The 13742-nt window shown below is 53.1% G+C and overlaps 1 protein-coding gene across 1 annotated transcript in view; it reads left to right on the plus strand.

Annotated features, from left to right (window-relative positions):
* CACNA1C (calcium voltage-gated channel subunit alpha1 C) overlaps positions 1-13742 on the plus strand; it is a 343814-nt gene that overhangs the window by 239927 nt on the left and 90145 nt on the right. The window contains exon 11 of the mRNA XM_068971534.1: positions 483-655. Within this exon, the coding sequence (XP_068827635.1) occupies positions 483-655 (173 nt within the window). The remainder of the gene's footprint in view (positions 1-482; positions 656-13742) is intronic.

Consider the following 13742-nt stretch of genomic DNA (forward strand, 5'->3'; position numbering starts at 1 on the left):
CCACATATAACGTGGGCTCTTTGAGAGGCAGAGCCCTGATATGTAACATCTGATGATTTCTGCAGTGTAAATACCCAACCAGGGCCAACCTCAAGCCCCTGAGGAAGCACCTGGGTTGACAGAGCCAGTGGAGGCGGGGGCAGGAGGGGCTTCAGCTAGACCCCAGCTCCTCGTCTTCTGGGGCTGTAATGGGGGTCCCTGATGGCTATTGTTCAGAAGGCCTTTCAGGTCACTGTGGGACATCTGTCATGAGAGGCAGCTTGCAATCATGGCCCAAAAAGAGGGGACATGAGTTTGGTCCACCCGCTGCTCACGTCCCAAGTAAGGATGCCCCCCCTCAGCCATTTTATGAGAGCAGATCAGACCTGGGATGGGGGTCCATGCAAGTGGGGGCCGGCGGTGGGCTTCCCGTGCAATGCAGCTAACCCTTTGTTCCTCTTGCCCCATCTCTCCCGCCCTGCCCGCTTGGCGTCTCTCACCAGAGAGTTCTCCAAAGAGCGAGAGAAGGCCAAGGCCCGGGGCGACTTCCAGAAGCTGCGAGAGAAGCAGCAGCTGGAGGAGGACCTGAAGGGCTACCTGGACTGGATCACGCAGGCCGAGGACATTGACCCTGAGAATGAGGACGAGGGCCTGGACGAGGAGAAGCCCCGAAACAGTGAGCGGCCTCCCACAAGGGGCTGGGGACTGGGCTTGGGAGGGGGCGCTCGGGGAGCAGAGGCTGCCCACCCCTGCCTCGCGGATGCATCCTTCTCGGCTTTCAGAAGTCAGTCCCACGTGTGCAGCAGAGCCTCCCAGTCCTGCTGGAGCCTCTGGTCCCAGAGACACTTTGCTCGATGGGGTTCTTTGTTTTCAATCCAACGTCCTCCTCCCAGCCCGGCTCCCTGGGCGGAGGGGTGGGCATCCTGCTCTGGGCTTGTTCAAAAGGGACCATCTCCACCTCCACCACCTGGAAAGCGCGCCCCTGTCCCTTTCCAAGCACCGCTGTGCTCTCTCAGGGAAAAGAGCCAAAGGTTTCTCTCAAGGAGGTTCGATTCAAAGCTCCAGGGAGGTGCTAAACAGGAAGGTTGAAGAAACCCTGAGGGCTTTGGCAGAACAGCATCAGGTTTTAGAAATGGAGCCCAGTCCCTCTCTCTGGGGTTTCCCATGGCAGCTTACTGGCCAGGCTTTTGCTAGGATGGTAATGAGTGATGGATGGTATTGACTCGCAAGTGTTGAGGAGATAATGAATCGTGGAAATCCAGGTTCATGGGACACGCCCAGTGGTTCTGAAATGTGGGTCCTGGACTGGCAGCACCAGCATCACTGGGGCACTTGCTGGAAATGCAGGCTCCTGACGCCTCCTCAGATCTGGTGGCTCCAGAGTGGGGCTCTGTGCTCTGTTCAGCCCCCAGTACCTGGGTTGTGGGGTGAACGTGGCCCTAACTGCCCTGTGTCTCCTCTGACCTCTGTCTCTCTGACCCCAACCATGCTTTCCTCCTGTGGGTATCCTTACCTCATGTTTCACACATTTGAATAAGGTCGTTTCTGGCCAAGGAATCCATAAGGTTAAACAGCTTGCTGCGTGGGTCAGGCAGGTAAGGGCGGGGAACCAAAGGGGCTTGGGGGCCAAGAGAGAGAAGGGAGACCCGCTGGGCTCTGGGGACTGATGTGGAGGCAGGGTGTCCGTCACTGTATCCTTACAGAGGCCAGGAAGGCACAGGACGCATGTGTGCACGTGTGTTCTGACACGGTGTGTGGATACCCTGGCCATGTGCATGGCGTACATTGTGCTGATTGCGCTCACGCTTCCCGGCTGGTTTCCAGCTGTTCCTGCTCGTTGGTGCCTGAGCTCTCGGTGGCAATCCGGGAGGAGGTGTGGGTGGAGGGAGAGGGCAGAGGACATGGCTGTGAGCAGAGAGTGGCCCGCCTTCCCTCACCTCAGACGTAGGTGGAACACATCCTCCAACGATGCCCTTTCTGGTGACTCTGCTCAAGGGACACACACAGAATTAGAAAGTGCCCTGCCAGGGGTTGGTAACAACATGATTCAACAACCCAAGGAGGGCTTCACGCTCTGCTAGGAGTTCAGCAGGCTGGAAGACAAGGCCTGGGATGGATTAGAACAGGAAGCGGCGACGCGGCCAAGGGTCTTCCTGGGAAGATGCCCAGCAGTCTTGCTGACGGATCGTGGACAAGAGGGTGGTCCATGGTGCCAAGTGATGTGTGAATGAGTGAGCTGGCCTGGGAGCTGAGGGCACCCCTGTCGCCAAGCACAGGAGTCGTCTCTGGACCCCAGTCTGCTCCCTGGTCAGGGTGGTGCTCAGTTCTCGACGGATGGTGGGAACGGGTTTCTTGCATGTTCACAGGGACATGTGTGTCCGCGGCCCACCTAGCACTGTGTGGCTGTCCACAGAGATGCCATGATCCCCTCTCCTCCAAGGACGGGGATGCTGCTCCCTGTCCTGCCCAGATGGGGGAGGCTCTGCTGCTGGAGCAGATCGAGTGCACAAGCCCCCCACCCTCATTTCTTACCGAGCTTTGGGGAGCACACGATGAACCGCCTACCCTTGTGGACAGAGTCTCTCTCAGGACCCTCTTGAGCCCAAATACAGATGAGCTCAGCCTGGAAGCTGCTGCCCTTCCCCAGGCTCTTTCCTCGTGGCCTGGGTCTGCTTCTGTCTTCAGCCTTGTCCCAGGAGGAAGACAGTACAGGGCCTGCCTGCTTCCATTGTGGAGATGGTTGTGGGGCAGTCCAGGGGTTGGGGCGCCAGGGAATGAGCATCTTAAAAAGCAAGCCAAAGGGTGAAATAGAAACATGTGAGGAACTGAACATGAGATGCTTGGGGGTGGAGCCAGAAGGTTCATCCAGAGGTGTGGGCTTCAGGAAAGTCCAATCAAGAGCAGAGTGGACGAGACTGAGGTGTTAAGGAGCTGGCCACCTAATGGATTTGAAGAAAAGGCAGGCCCCTGCCCAGAAACTATATTCTGATCTTCAGAACTTCGTAGTTTGCCCTTTGAAGCAAATACAAGGAGAGAGACGCTGCTATATGTTTCCATCAAAGTAGCTGAAACGTGCCTTTGAAATTGCTAAAAGATTACAGTAGAGCGTATCTGCCAGTCTTCAGGTCAAAGACTAAGTAGTCTTTTCAGGAAAAGGGTGACAGATATTGTCACTCTTGACCAATGGCTCTGGCCACTTCTGCCTTCGCCCCAGCCAGGAACCCCAGCGGCACTTAGGAGATGCCAGGTGTCCAGCTATGGTGATACAGCCATGACCCCAGGCAGGAAACTGCTCGTGATACGCCATTGCACAGTAGCTGAGCACACCCACAAGGAGCCCAGGTATACATTTGTGGAGGAAAAGCTGCAGACACCACCGAGGTCATAGAAAGAGCAGGGTTAGGGAAGGGAACAGAGAGAAAGTGCATTGTTTGAGGTGTTTCTCTAAGTAATCAGAGTCGATAAGGTGGCCAGTAAATTATATAAAAAATACGTTACAATATTCTGAGTTCATTCATCCTCCCTCCCACCCATTCATCCATCTCCCGATTAAAGGTCCACTCTGCACCACACACTGGAGAAGGCAATGGCACCCCACTCCAGTACTCTTGCCTGGAAAATCCCATGGGCGGAGGAGCCTGGTGGGCTGCAGTCCATGGGGTCGCAAAGAGTCGGACATGACTGAGCAACTTCACTTTCACTTATCAGTTTCATGCATTGGAGAAGAAAGTGGCAATCCACTCCAGTGTTCTTGCCTGGAGAATCCCAAGGATGGGGGAGCCTGGTGGGCTGCCGTCCATGGGGTTGCAAAGAGTCGGACATGACTGAAGCGACTTAGCAGCAGCAGCAGCAGCTGCGCCACATGCTGCTTCAGGCCCTGGGGACACAGCCCTCATGGAACAGGAATCCTTCTCTTCTTTCTTTCTCCTCCTCAAGATCAAAAATGCATGGATTAATTATTTGTGCATGTGGGAATCTCTCTTTCATGCTGTTCAGACCATTTAAATGGTCTTCGAGCCCCAGCCCTCGAAGACAGACATTTGTGCGATGAGTGTGGAAAAGACGGACAGACCGTGGAACCAAAAGACTGAGTTTCCACACAGACAAGCAGATTAAATATGTATTCCGTGTATTCAGCTCTGCTCCCAGGAGCCCCTTTGCAGTCCCCATGCAGCCGCAGAGCCACGTGGCTTCCATCCACCCTGCCAAGTCTGGATCGTGTATTGTTGAAACACAGAGATTGGAGGGCTTCCAAGAGCAGAGGCTGCCCTCAGAAGGGCCCAGTGGGGCTCGAAAGCAGGGATCTGAACATCACTGGTCCACACTGTACACGTGTCCAAGGCACAGGCATCATTATTTGAGCTTTTTTTACATTTCGATGAATGCAAATGGTGTGTCCCTTGGACGTACTCGTTTTCACGGCTGCCACACACCTGAAATGCCGAGACAGAGTTCTGGTCAGACGGCCAGAGGGACACTAGCGAAAGTTTTTCTCCTCGGCTCCCTTCTTACTCTGGCCCCTAAGTGACCGTCTTAGAAGCCATCCTAACCCTACACCCCACGGGGAGAGCAGACACCTCTCCAGCCCGTTGCCTTTAGCTCATTCTAGATGGTAATGGGCAGGGAGGCCTGGCGTGCTGCAATTCATGGGGTCGCAAGGAGTCAGACACGACTGAGCGACTAAACTGAGCTGAACACTGCCTTGGGGTTGTGGGGGAATGGCTCACCCGGCTGGTGAGACAAGGCGTCAGGCACAAACTGAGCCCCGTGGTGAGCACCAGCATCCGATCCCTGGGCCACGCGGTGAGGCTGTTTCATGGATCCTTCCAGGCTGCTGGGAACGATTCCCCTGGGTGGGTCCTGGGGGCCCATGTCATTCATGTGCAGAACCACACTCGGGAATCTGGTCAGAACAAGGACATGGGCGGGGGTTTCTGCAAGGGCAGTCCATGCACCAGGGAGCAATCTGGCTGCTCTGCTGTCGGGCCCAGTCTGGGAACGGGGCCCCATCAAGTGTACGGCCCCAAGAGGACAGTGTTCCGTGAAGGTCATCAAGGGAGGCGAGGGACAGTAGACTGTCCTGTTTCCAACGACATCCCGGGTGGTAGCAGGACAAGAAAGAAAGCCGCTCACTGAGATTCATAAAAGTATACATCCTTTGTAATTTAGATGTGATTCATGTGAGTTCATCCAACTGACTGAACTCACTCCCAGCAAAGAGGTCTGCAGGGGACTTTCACTGGACAGAGCTTTGATGAAAGGTTTATCCTCTCAAAAGATATACATTTCAGTTTTCATAAGGTTCTTCAGTGTTAGAGGTTTTTAACAAAAAATAAAGATATTTTTAAATATCTAGTCACAGGAGCCATTGACAGTCACTAAATTCATATTCTAAAACTGACTTGCTAAGCATAATGTCGGTTTTGACACACAGACCCAAAGTCGTGCTCAGGGGGCTTCAGAATGTGCCTGGTGCAGGCACACAAACCCCCAGAGGTTAGAGGTCAAGAGAAAACAAAAACGCGGGCCAGAAGCTGGTAAGCACTGATTCCAGCTGCACAGAAACTTGTCTGTGCCTCTACTTGGGGATGAGATAATAGATCTGCTCTCAACAGCTGGCTGATGAGGTGAAAAGCCCTAATTATATGCTTGACAGGCCAGTTTTAAGGGGGAAAGCCTTTGTTTACCTTCTGAATTCCAAGCTTCAAATCAGCCGGTCAACTCTTACATCTCATGTCAGTGACTCATGAGAAAGGATAACGATATCCAGCATCAGGTCAATCACTGTGTCAACAAAATTCTCTGAAAATAACAGCATGTACACACACACACACACACCCCAGGGGTACACACACACACCAGGCACATGGATATGCACACACATCCCCACACCATATACATAGGCAAGAAGAAACTGAGGACCCTTTCTCAACAAGAACATTCAGAATTACAGTTTTATTGTATTTGCTGATATTCAATACTGGCTCCAGCTACAATGAGAAGCTTGGTGGATCGCTTGCTGTGCCCCAGCAGACACAGAAAGATCGGGCTTCCACCTGGGAGCAGGGGCACATCTTCTTGGTGTGGCCAGCAGCGAGGGTCCTGGCCCTCTTGCCCTCGGCTCCCTCCGCCATTCTGCAGTGATTTGGCAGCTGATCTGGTCAGTCACTGACCGTCAGGCGGAGTATCCGAGGTTTTCTCCAAGAGGGCACCAGGCTTCAGTTAGACTTGTAGAGCTTCTTCTTGAGCCCTTTAGGTGGTCTAAAACCATTTCCATTCGTTGCAGCTTCCACTAATCCCTTACTGGATTCTATCCGTTTATTATGTCGTCCCTTGATTAGATCAGAAATGTGCACACAGCCGGCCCTCACCCGACTGGAGGCTGGAGCTTATAGTCTGCACAGTGCGGCGGTGTGCTGTGTTGTACACTGAACAGGAGCTGAGAACCACAGGTCTCCAGACTCCCAAGCCCTGCCCACCGGCCGATGGGCAGTTCTCTCCTCTCGGTTTCCTTGTCTGTAAAAGTGGGGAGTCAGATCAGACAGCTGCAAAGACCCGTTTCAGGATCGGGCGTGGTTTCTGCAGTTCGAAGCTGACACATGTCAGCTTTAGCCCTGGGAGTTTAGAGAAACCTCCAGTCCATCAGACCCCAGAGGACTTCAGTTGATTTCAGACTCCTGGAACTTGCTCTGGGTCTCCCGTAGGAGTCCCCTGAACCCTGGAAGCAAGCTGATTCTTCCAAAGACCTTCCTGGAGCCTGGTATCCTCTGTCCCCCCTCACCTGCAGAGCCCAGCTCCACCATCTTCCTTAGGAACCACCCTGCTCTGAGCCCTCCTCGGGCGCCCCTCCCCTTCCCCCTCCTCTCCTTACCCCGCCTTTTTGACCCCAGATGCCTGCTCCATGCCTGCCTGGTGACACTGATGTACATGACCTGTTGTACCTGTTTATCCATCTTCCTCCTGCTGGGCTGTGCAACTGGAGTGAGAGGGGAGGTTCACATCCCCAGAATTGTCATACAGCCTGGCGGATCAACCAACAGAGAATATGGAAAAGGGGTGGGAGGCCTGGAAATCCGTGAAAGTCCACCATTGGGAACAGGTGACCCGGACCCGCCTTGTCACTGTGTCAGGCTAAAACCAGACAGGACCAGATATCTGGCCCGCAGAGGCCACAGAATGAAGCAGACACACCAATTAATTTGTCATCTTCCGTGTCTTGTCTTCAACACTCCTGTCTGACTTCTGCAAGAGAACAGACTACTCCTCGATGTTTTTCTTCATGTACCAACCGGTTCTTCCCTTTCTTCTTCAAATACATTCAGAGAAGTGCCAGAAATATCTTTATTTTATTTCTCTCTCAGCGAGGCCAGCTAGCTGTCTACACGGGCAGTTGAGAAAGGGTTAAGAGAGGACCCAGAGCAAGTTCCCAGCTGTTTCTTTAGGACTGGAAAGCTGAATACATTTAAGGCTTGAAAAGGTCAACTCCCTTCCAAGGGGCAGAGGTTTGATTTCATCCATCGTGTGGTCTTGGGCATAATGCTCATTTCATTCACTGGTAGAGATGGAGATTTATGGACTAAATGTTATCACAAGCAGAGACTTAATGAGATCTCAGCTGCGTCTCCTGGGCGGAGTGGAAAGCAGCCATTTTGGTAATAAATAGAGAACGGCTTCTAATTTGTAAATTCCTCTTTCCGTTGCTAAGTCTAATCAGATCAGTGAAACTGGAGGGAATTGTTGACGACCCAAGATGATTTTCCATGCCTTAATCTGTCCAGGAAGCATTACTTCTAATGGAAGCAGCTTGCTTCTCTGGCAGCGGTAGGGGATGACATTTCTCATTAGACTAACTCAATTGTTACCTATTAAAAAATATGTTTAGCCCCAAATCTGTTTAAAAGCAAACTGGAACCGAGGCCCCGTATCACTCTACTAGTCTCCCTGCTTCATAGAAGCAGAAATTCTTTCCGAATGAGCCACAGACCTCTCTCTGTAGCAGGGCCATCCTGAAGGGTCCACAGCCTGTGTGATGTCATCCTGACCCAACAGAAGTGTGCAGAGTAGGGTTCGGTGGACCACCAGGCAGTCAGGTGTGCTCACAGCCTCTCTGGCACAGCAGAGAGCAGGTTGGGAGAATAGAATCCAGTCTCTGGCAGACCCTGCAGTTGAAGGTTAAAAAGGAGAATTAAGGGGGCTCCAAAGGAGAAGAGCAAAGCTCTTTTCTTGAGTCCTGCTTGAATCTTTTTTTTTTCATGCATGTAATAACAGTTCAAGGATTTTACAAAGTGTCTTCTCACAAGCTGTTAAGCATTTCCAGGGCAGAGACCCTGTCAGAATAGGTGACTGTTCTTGCACAGTAGGGATATCATGAATATTCATGAAAGTCTGACCACCTTGACAACCAGGGCCCCAAAGGGAACGTGGTGTCTGCAGCCCTCCTAGGGGAGCGGCTGAGAACACGTCCACCATCACCAACCAGTCCTCAGACTCCAGGTGACCGTTCAGATCACAGCAGCTGGTCCTGAGGTCCTTCTCTTGGGCCTGCATTTTTGCTTTTTCATCCCCAGTAAGTCCATCTGGTGTCTGGGCAATATGGGCACACAGAGAAGTATTACCGTGTTACCTTGAATCCTCACTTAACCCTCCAAGATCCGTATTATGGTCTCTCTTTTTTTTTTTTTCAAATTGGTTGATTTTTGGCCATGCCGGGTCTTCGTTGCTCTGCAGACTTTTCTCTCGTTGCAGCAAGTAAGGGCTGCTCCTCATTGCAGTGCACCAGCTTCTCACTGCGGAGGCTTCCCTTGTTGCAAAGCATGGGCTCTGGGGCATGTGGGCTTCAGCAGTTGTGGCACACGGGCTCAATAGTTGTGCTGCACGGGCTTAGTTGCTCCTTGGTGTGTGGTCCCCAAACCAGGACTCAAACCCTTGTCTCCTGCACTGGCAGGCAGATTCTTTACCACTGAGCCACCAGGAAAGCCCCATATTGTCTCAGTTATCTTTTTAGATGAAAAAACTGAGGTTCAGATCATTTTCCCAAGAGGATCATTTCGGGCAGCCCCAGAAATAGATGTCGCAAGTCTGGAGACAGAGACTATGTCCCCTAACCACCTTATCTGCACTAAACCATCCCAGGGTCTGCACAGAATGTGGGCTCAGCCCTTCCCTGTCCCTGAACTCGACCTCTGGCAGCCCCCGTGGATGTGGTCCTGACGGGGCCTGACCAGTGCAAGAGGGGAGCAAGGCCTCCGGTCTAGAACGCATTCTAGAGCAGGTTCTGGAGCAGTCTTGCTGAGAAAGATGTGGGTGATTAAAGCATCAAGAGAACCAGGATGCGGAAGAACCTGACAAGCACCAGCAGGGAGAGCCGCATGATCAATTAAAGGGGAGGACGTGGGGGGGGCCGGGGAGGGGGTGGCTGATGGATGTGCTGACCGCTGATCGCAGATTCATTCAGGGAGTTATGGGGCTTGAGGCACCACGGGTTTGGGAGCTAAAATGACTCACTTCCCATAAATGCCTGCAGTTCAAGGCTGAAATCTGCTCTCCTGCTGAGGGAGAGGCGAGGCTGAAGCCCCATGAGGAAGCCCTGCTCTTGTCAGGACAGCCCCATCATGGGTGCCCACAGCCTTCAGGATTTTGCTGGACCCCCGTAGGGCCGCCCTGGGGAATCTGACTCAGGCCAAAGTTATCACGAGCAGCAGAAAATAGGGAAGCAGATGGAGACCAAGAAGAAAGAGAGAGAGAGAGAGCACCCCCTGAGCTCTGCAGGCCCCCGTGGACAGCACATACAGGGCACAAGTGTGAGGCCTGGACCTTCAGGAGGGAGCCAGGGAAAGCCCGGGCTTGGTCAGGATGACTGAGGTGGGCTTTTGGCCCCTCTGTGATGTGAGTAAAGGGCAGGCAAGAAAAGGTGGCAGTGCTGGCTGGTAGAAAAGGGGCCAGACCTCCAGCTCTAATTAGCTGTGTGACCTTGGGCGAGTCACTGGCCCCCTCTGTACCTCACTGGTCTCCACTGTCAAAGGAAGGGCTGCTCTGCCTTTCTAGCCCTGCAACACATGTAGGCCTTGGCGGGGAAACCAAGCCACAGAGGAGGGACGTAACAGACCCCAGGTCTCAGAGATCCAAAGTGCAAAGTGAGTGAGTGAAAGTCGCTCAGCCATGTCCGACTCTTTGTGACCCCATGGACTATACAGTCCATGGAATTCTCCAGGCCAGAATACTGGAGTGGGTAGCCTTTCCCTTCTCCAGGGGATCTTCCCAACCCAGGGATCGAACCCAGGTCTCCCGCATTTCAGGCTGACTCTTTACCAGCTGAGTTACAAGGGAAGCCCCCAAAGTGCAGAACCAGGGTCCAAATACAAGCCACTGGCTCCAGGGCCCAGGCTCCGGCCCAGCGGCACCCTGGGCAAGGTTGCACAGTGCCTGACTTCTCCCGGGACCCCCACCCATACTCTCTACCCGCCTTCTCCTCCCAGCGACCCTAGCACGTCCACAGGCCTCCTCTTCTCTCCTGATCAGGAAGAACTTGGCTGATGTACATGATGGCAGACTTGGCTTGACACAGGCTGGGGTTCAAATCCCAGATCTCACGAGCTGCTCTGCTCACTTTGGATAAGCTGCTTCATTCTCTCAGCCTCAGTTTCCTGATCTATGAAATGGGAGCGCGTAATGGGGCCATATACTCTCTCATCAAGTTGGTCTGAGGCTTGAGTTAGGTCTGGTGCGTCGCTGGCAGGTAGCAGGTGATGGAAGACCTAGCTGTTATCATGACCCTGCTGTAGAGCTGTTATGATCCTGGCCTTACTATCGTCTGTCCCAGGAGAATCCAAGGCCCTAAAATGGAAAAATGACATGGTGGACACCGTCCAGCTGGGCTGGGGCTGGGCTGGAGAGGGACTGGGGGGACACAGCCATTCTCTGTCCCTCACGTATCACTCCACACGGGTGACCCTCTGCTGAGCCTGGCCTTGGAATCTAGAACATCATCTCCAACCTAAAAGCAGTTTTATGCCTAAAACAACTGATTTCCAGAGGCATCCTGCACAGAAGGGTCCCCATTACCACCTCTCTCACCCCTGAGAGTGGCAGTGAGCTGTGTCCCTCAGGGGCCGGGGGCGAGGGGGGCGTCTAGCCCCTCCTGTTTGCCCAGCATCCCCAGGGCCTGAGGATGCCCAACACAGCCCCTTCATCCCTCAGGACGGTGGGGCCGGGTGGGAAGAGAAGTGGGTGCCCAAGTGCAGCCCTCTAGCTGCACGGTCCCCCCGCCCCGTCCTAACTGAGGTGGCCGCCGCAGTGGCTCCGTGACTGTGGGGAGAGATTTTCTGCTTGAGAGTGCCAGGTGTTTATGGCCTGCTGGGAGCCCAGCGACCTGGTTTTCTCCTCCGGATGGCAGCTACAGACCAAGGGCGGGCGTTTCGGCCTCCTCCGGTTTATGGCAGTAATAATAATTATTGCGACAGCATGTCATGCTTACACTGTGCCTTTTTAATAAGGCCACTTTGTTTGGCTTCTTAATATTTAATCCTGTTTTGTATTTACTTTCTGATGGCTTAGAATGAGCCTGGTCTTAACTGCTTCTGGGGAGGTAGCCCTGCGGGGCCCGGGCACTCAGGACACTGCCGAGGAGGCACTGGGGGCGGCGTGACCTTCCACCCAGACGGGCCCCACGGCTGGCACCACTTATCTTCTCTCTCCCCAACCCTTTGCTCTTTTGTCTGCAATCTGCTTTTCCTCTCCTGCCTCGTCTCTTTCTTTGCCTTGGAAGAGACTGTCAGCTCAGCCTCTGATCAATTTATTCTTGTAAGAGATGAAGACCATGAGCCACAGATTATCATGTAACCTAGTTGGAATGGTCCCGTGGCCTGGCCAAGGCTAGGGTAGCGCTGGTGATTCCTAGACCCACAGTGCAATGCCAGGGAGGTTCCCAGGAGCCTGAGCTAGGCAGAGACTGGGAGGAGGCTCCTATACCCCACAGCCTCTGACCATGTGTGGCCATAGGCTGGACCTCCCCAGCTGCAGAGAAGAAGTGAGGGATAACTCTCAAGTTACTTTTCCTGCAGGAGAAAAGGAAGACAAATGAAATGTGACATGGTTCCCTCCACCCCAAGAGGGTCCTGGGGCAGTAACCCCACCCAGGATGTCCGTCCCGTCCTGCCTGGGGCTCAAGCCATGTCCCCAGTGATGCCCTGGCTCCCTGGTGCCTCCCAGGAGGTCAGCCTGCAGGGTCACTGGAGTGCAGCTGCCCTGGATGCTGCCTGACAGAGCCAGGAAGGCCCTGGACTCAGGCCAGTGTCCCCTGCTCCACCCACTCTCACCTGGACAGCAAATCTCCCCCCATCACTGGGTTCACACCGCTCACCCGGCCCACACCCAGAGGCATGTGGGTCAGGTCCTGACAACAAACAGATTTGACAACAGGGCAGTTTAAGATGGAGCTCACAGAGATGCAGGCACCAGGGGTGACAGTCCCAAGAAGCCTCTGCTGGCACTGTCCTTTGGGCTGTCTGCAAAGGTCAGCCTCCCGGGTCCTGGGCAGAGGAGCAGCTGAAGGACAAACCCTAAGACACCAGCCCAGGGGAGCAGCCCTGAAACCCCCAGACACCAGATGCTGTAATTGCACAACCAGTACCTTTAAGACCTGAAAAAGAGTCCATGTGTACATGCTGAATCACTTCAGTCATGTCCAACTCTGTGTGACACAATGAACTGTAGCCCACCAGACTCCTCTGTCCAAGAATACTGGAGTGGGTTGCCATGCCTTCCTCCAAGGGATCTCCCCAACCCAGGGATCAAACCCCCGTCTCTGACATTTCCTACACTGGAGGCAGGTCCTTTACCACTAACTATCACCTGGGAAGTCCCTTACTCCCTTGCCCTTGTTCAGTTCAGTTCAGTCACTCAGTCATGTCTGACTTTTTGTGACCCCATGGACTGCAGCATGCCAGGCTTCCCTGTCCATGACCAACTCCCAGAGCTTGCTCAAACTCATGTTCATCGAGTCGGTGATGCCATCAAACCATCTCATCCTCTGGCATCCCCTTCTCCTCCTGCCTTCAATTTTTCCCAGCATCAGAGTCTTTTCCAATGAGTGAGTTCTTTGCATCAGGTGGCCAAAGTACTAGAGCTTCAGCTTCAGCATCAGTCCTTCCAGTGAATATTCAGGACAATTTCCTTTAGGATTGACTGGTTTGATCTCCTTGTTATATCCATTCATTTATTTTTTAAATCCCATGTATAAGTGCTAACATATAGTATTTGTCTTTCTCTGACTTATTTCACCAAGCATAATGTCCTCCAGGTCCATCAAAGTTGTTTTAAGCCTTGTATTGTGAAAATACATCTATTTCTCCTTTACATATGCAGAAAAGAGCCCTGATCCATTTCTTCTCATGGTCTAGTCTTCAGGATTCCCACTAACAAGCAGAGATGAGGTGGTCCTGTCTGGGAAGCCCTCTCTTCAAAGTCACCCCATCTGCCGGTGCAGACGACTCTTCTGTGGGAGTCCTTCCTTCTCCCCAGGATCTGTGGTCCTGTGTAGTTAGTTCATGTGATCTGGGGTTTGGGTCCTGTTTTGTTAAGTGTTCTTACATGTTTTGGTTTATTGCTTTTTAGCATTTCTTCAGTTTTATTTTCGGAAATGAGCCCGACGTCCCGCGTGGACGCCGAGTCCCATTTCTTTCTTTCCCCACGGCTGACCTGAGCTCTGCCCATGTCTTATTCCTGGTTTTTGACTCTGATGTCTTATCTGTGAAAGGAGGCACCTG

Source organism: Capricornis sumatraensis, chromosome 4 (genome assembly GCF_032405125.1).
Source record: "Capricornis sumatraensis isolate serow.1 chromosome 4, serow.2, whole genome shotgun sequence".
Lineage (NCBI taxonomy): Eukaryota > Metazoa > Chordata > Mammalia > Artiodactyla > Bovidae > Capricornis > Capricornis sumatraensis.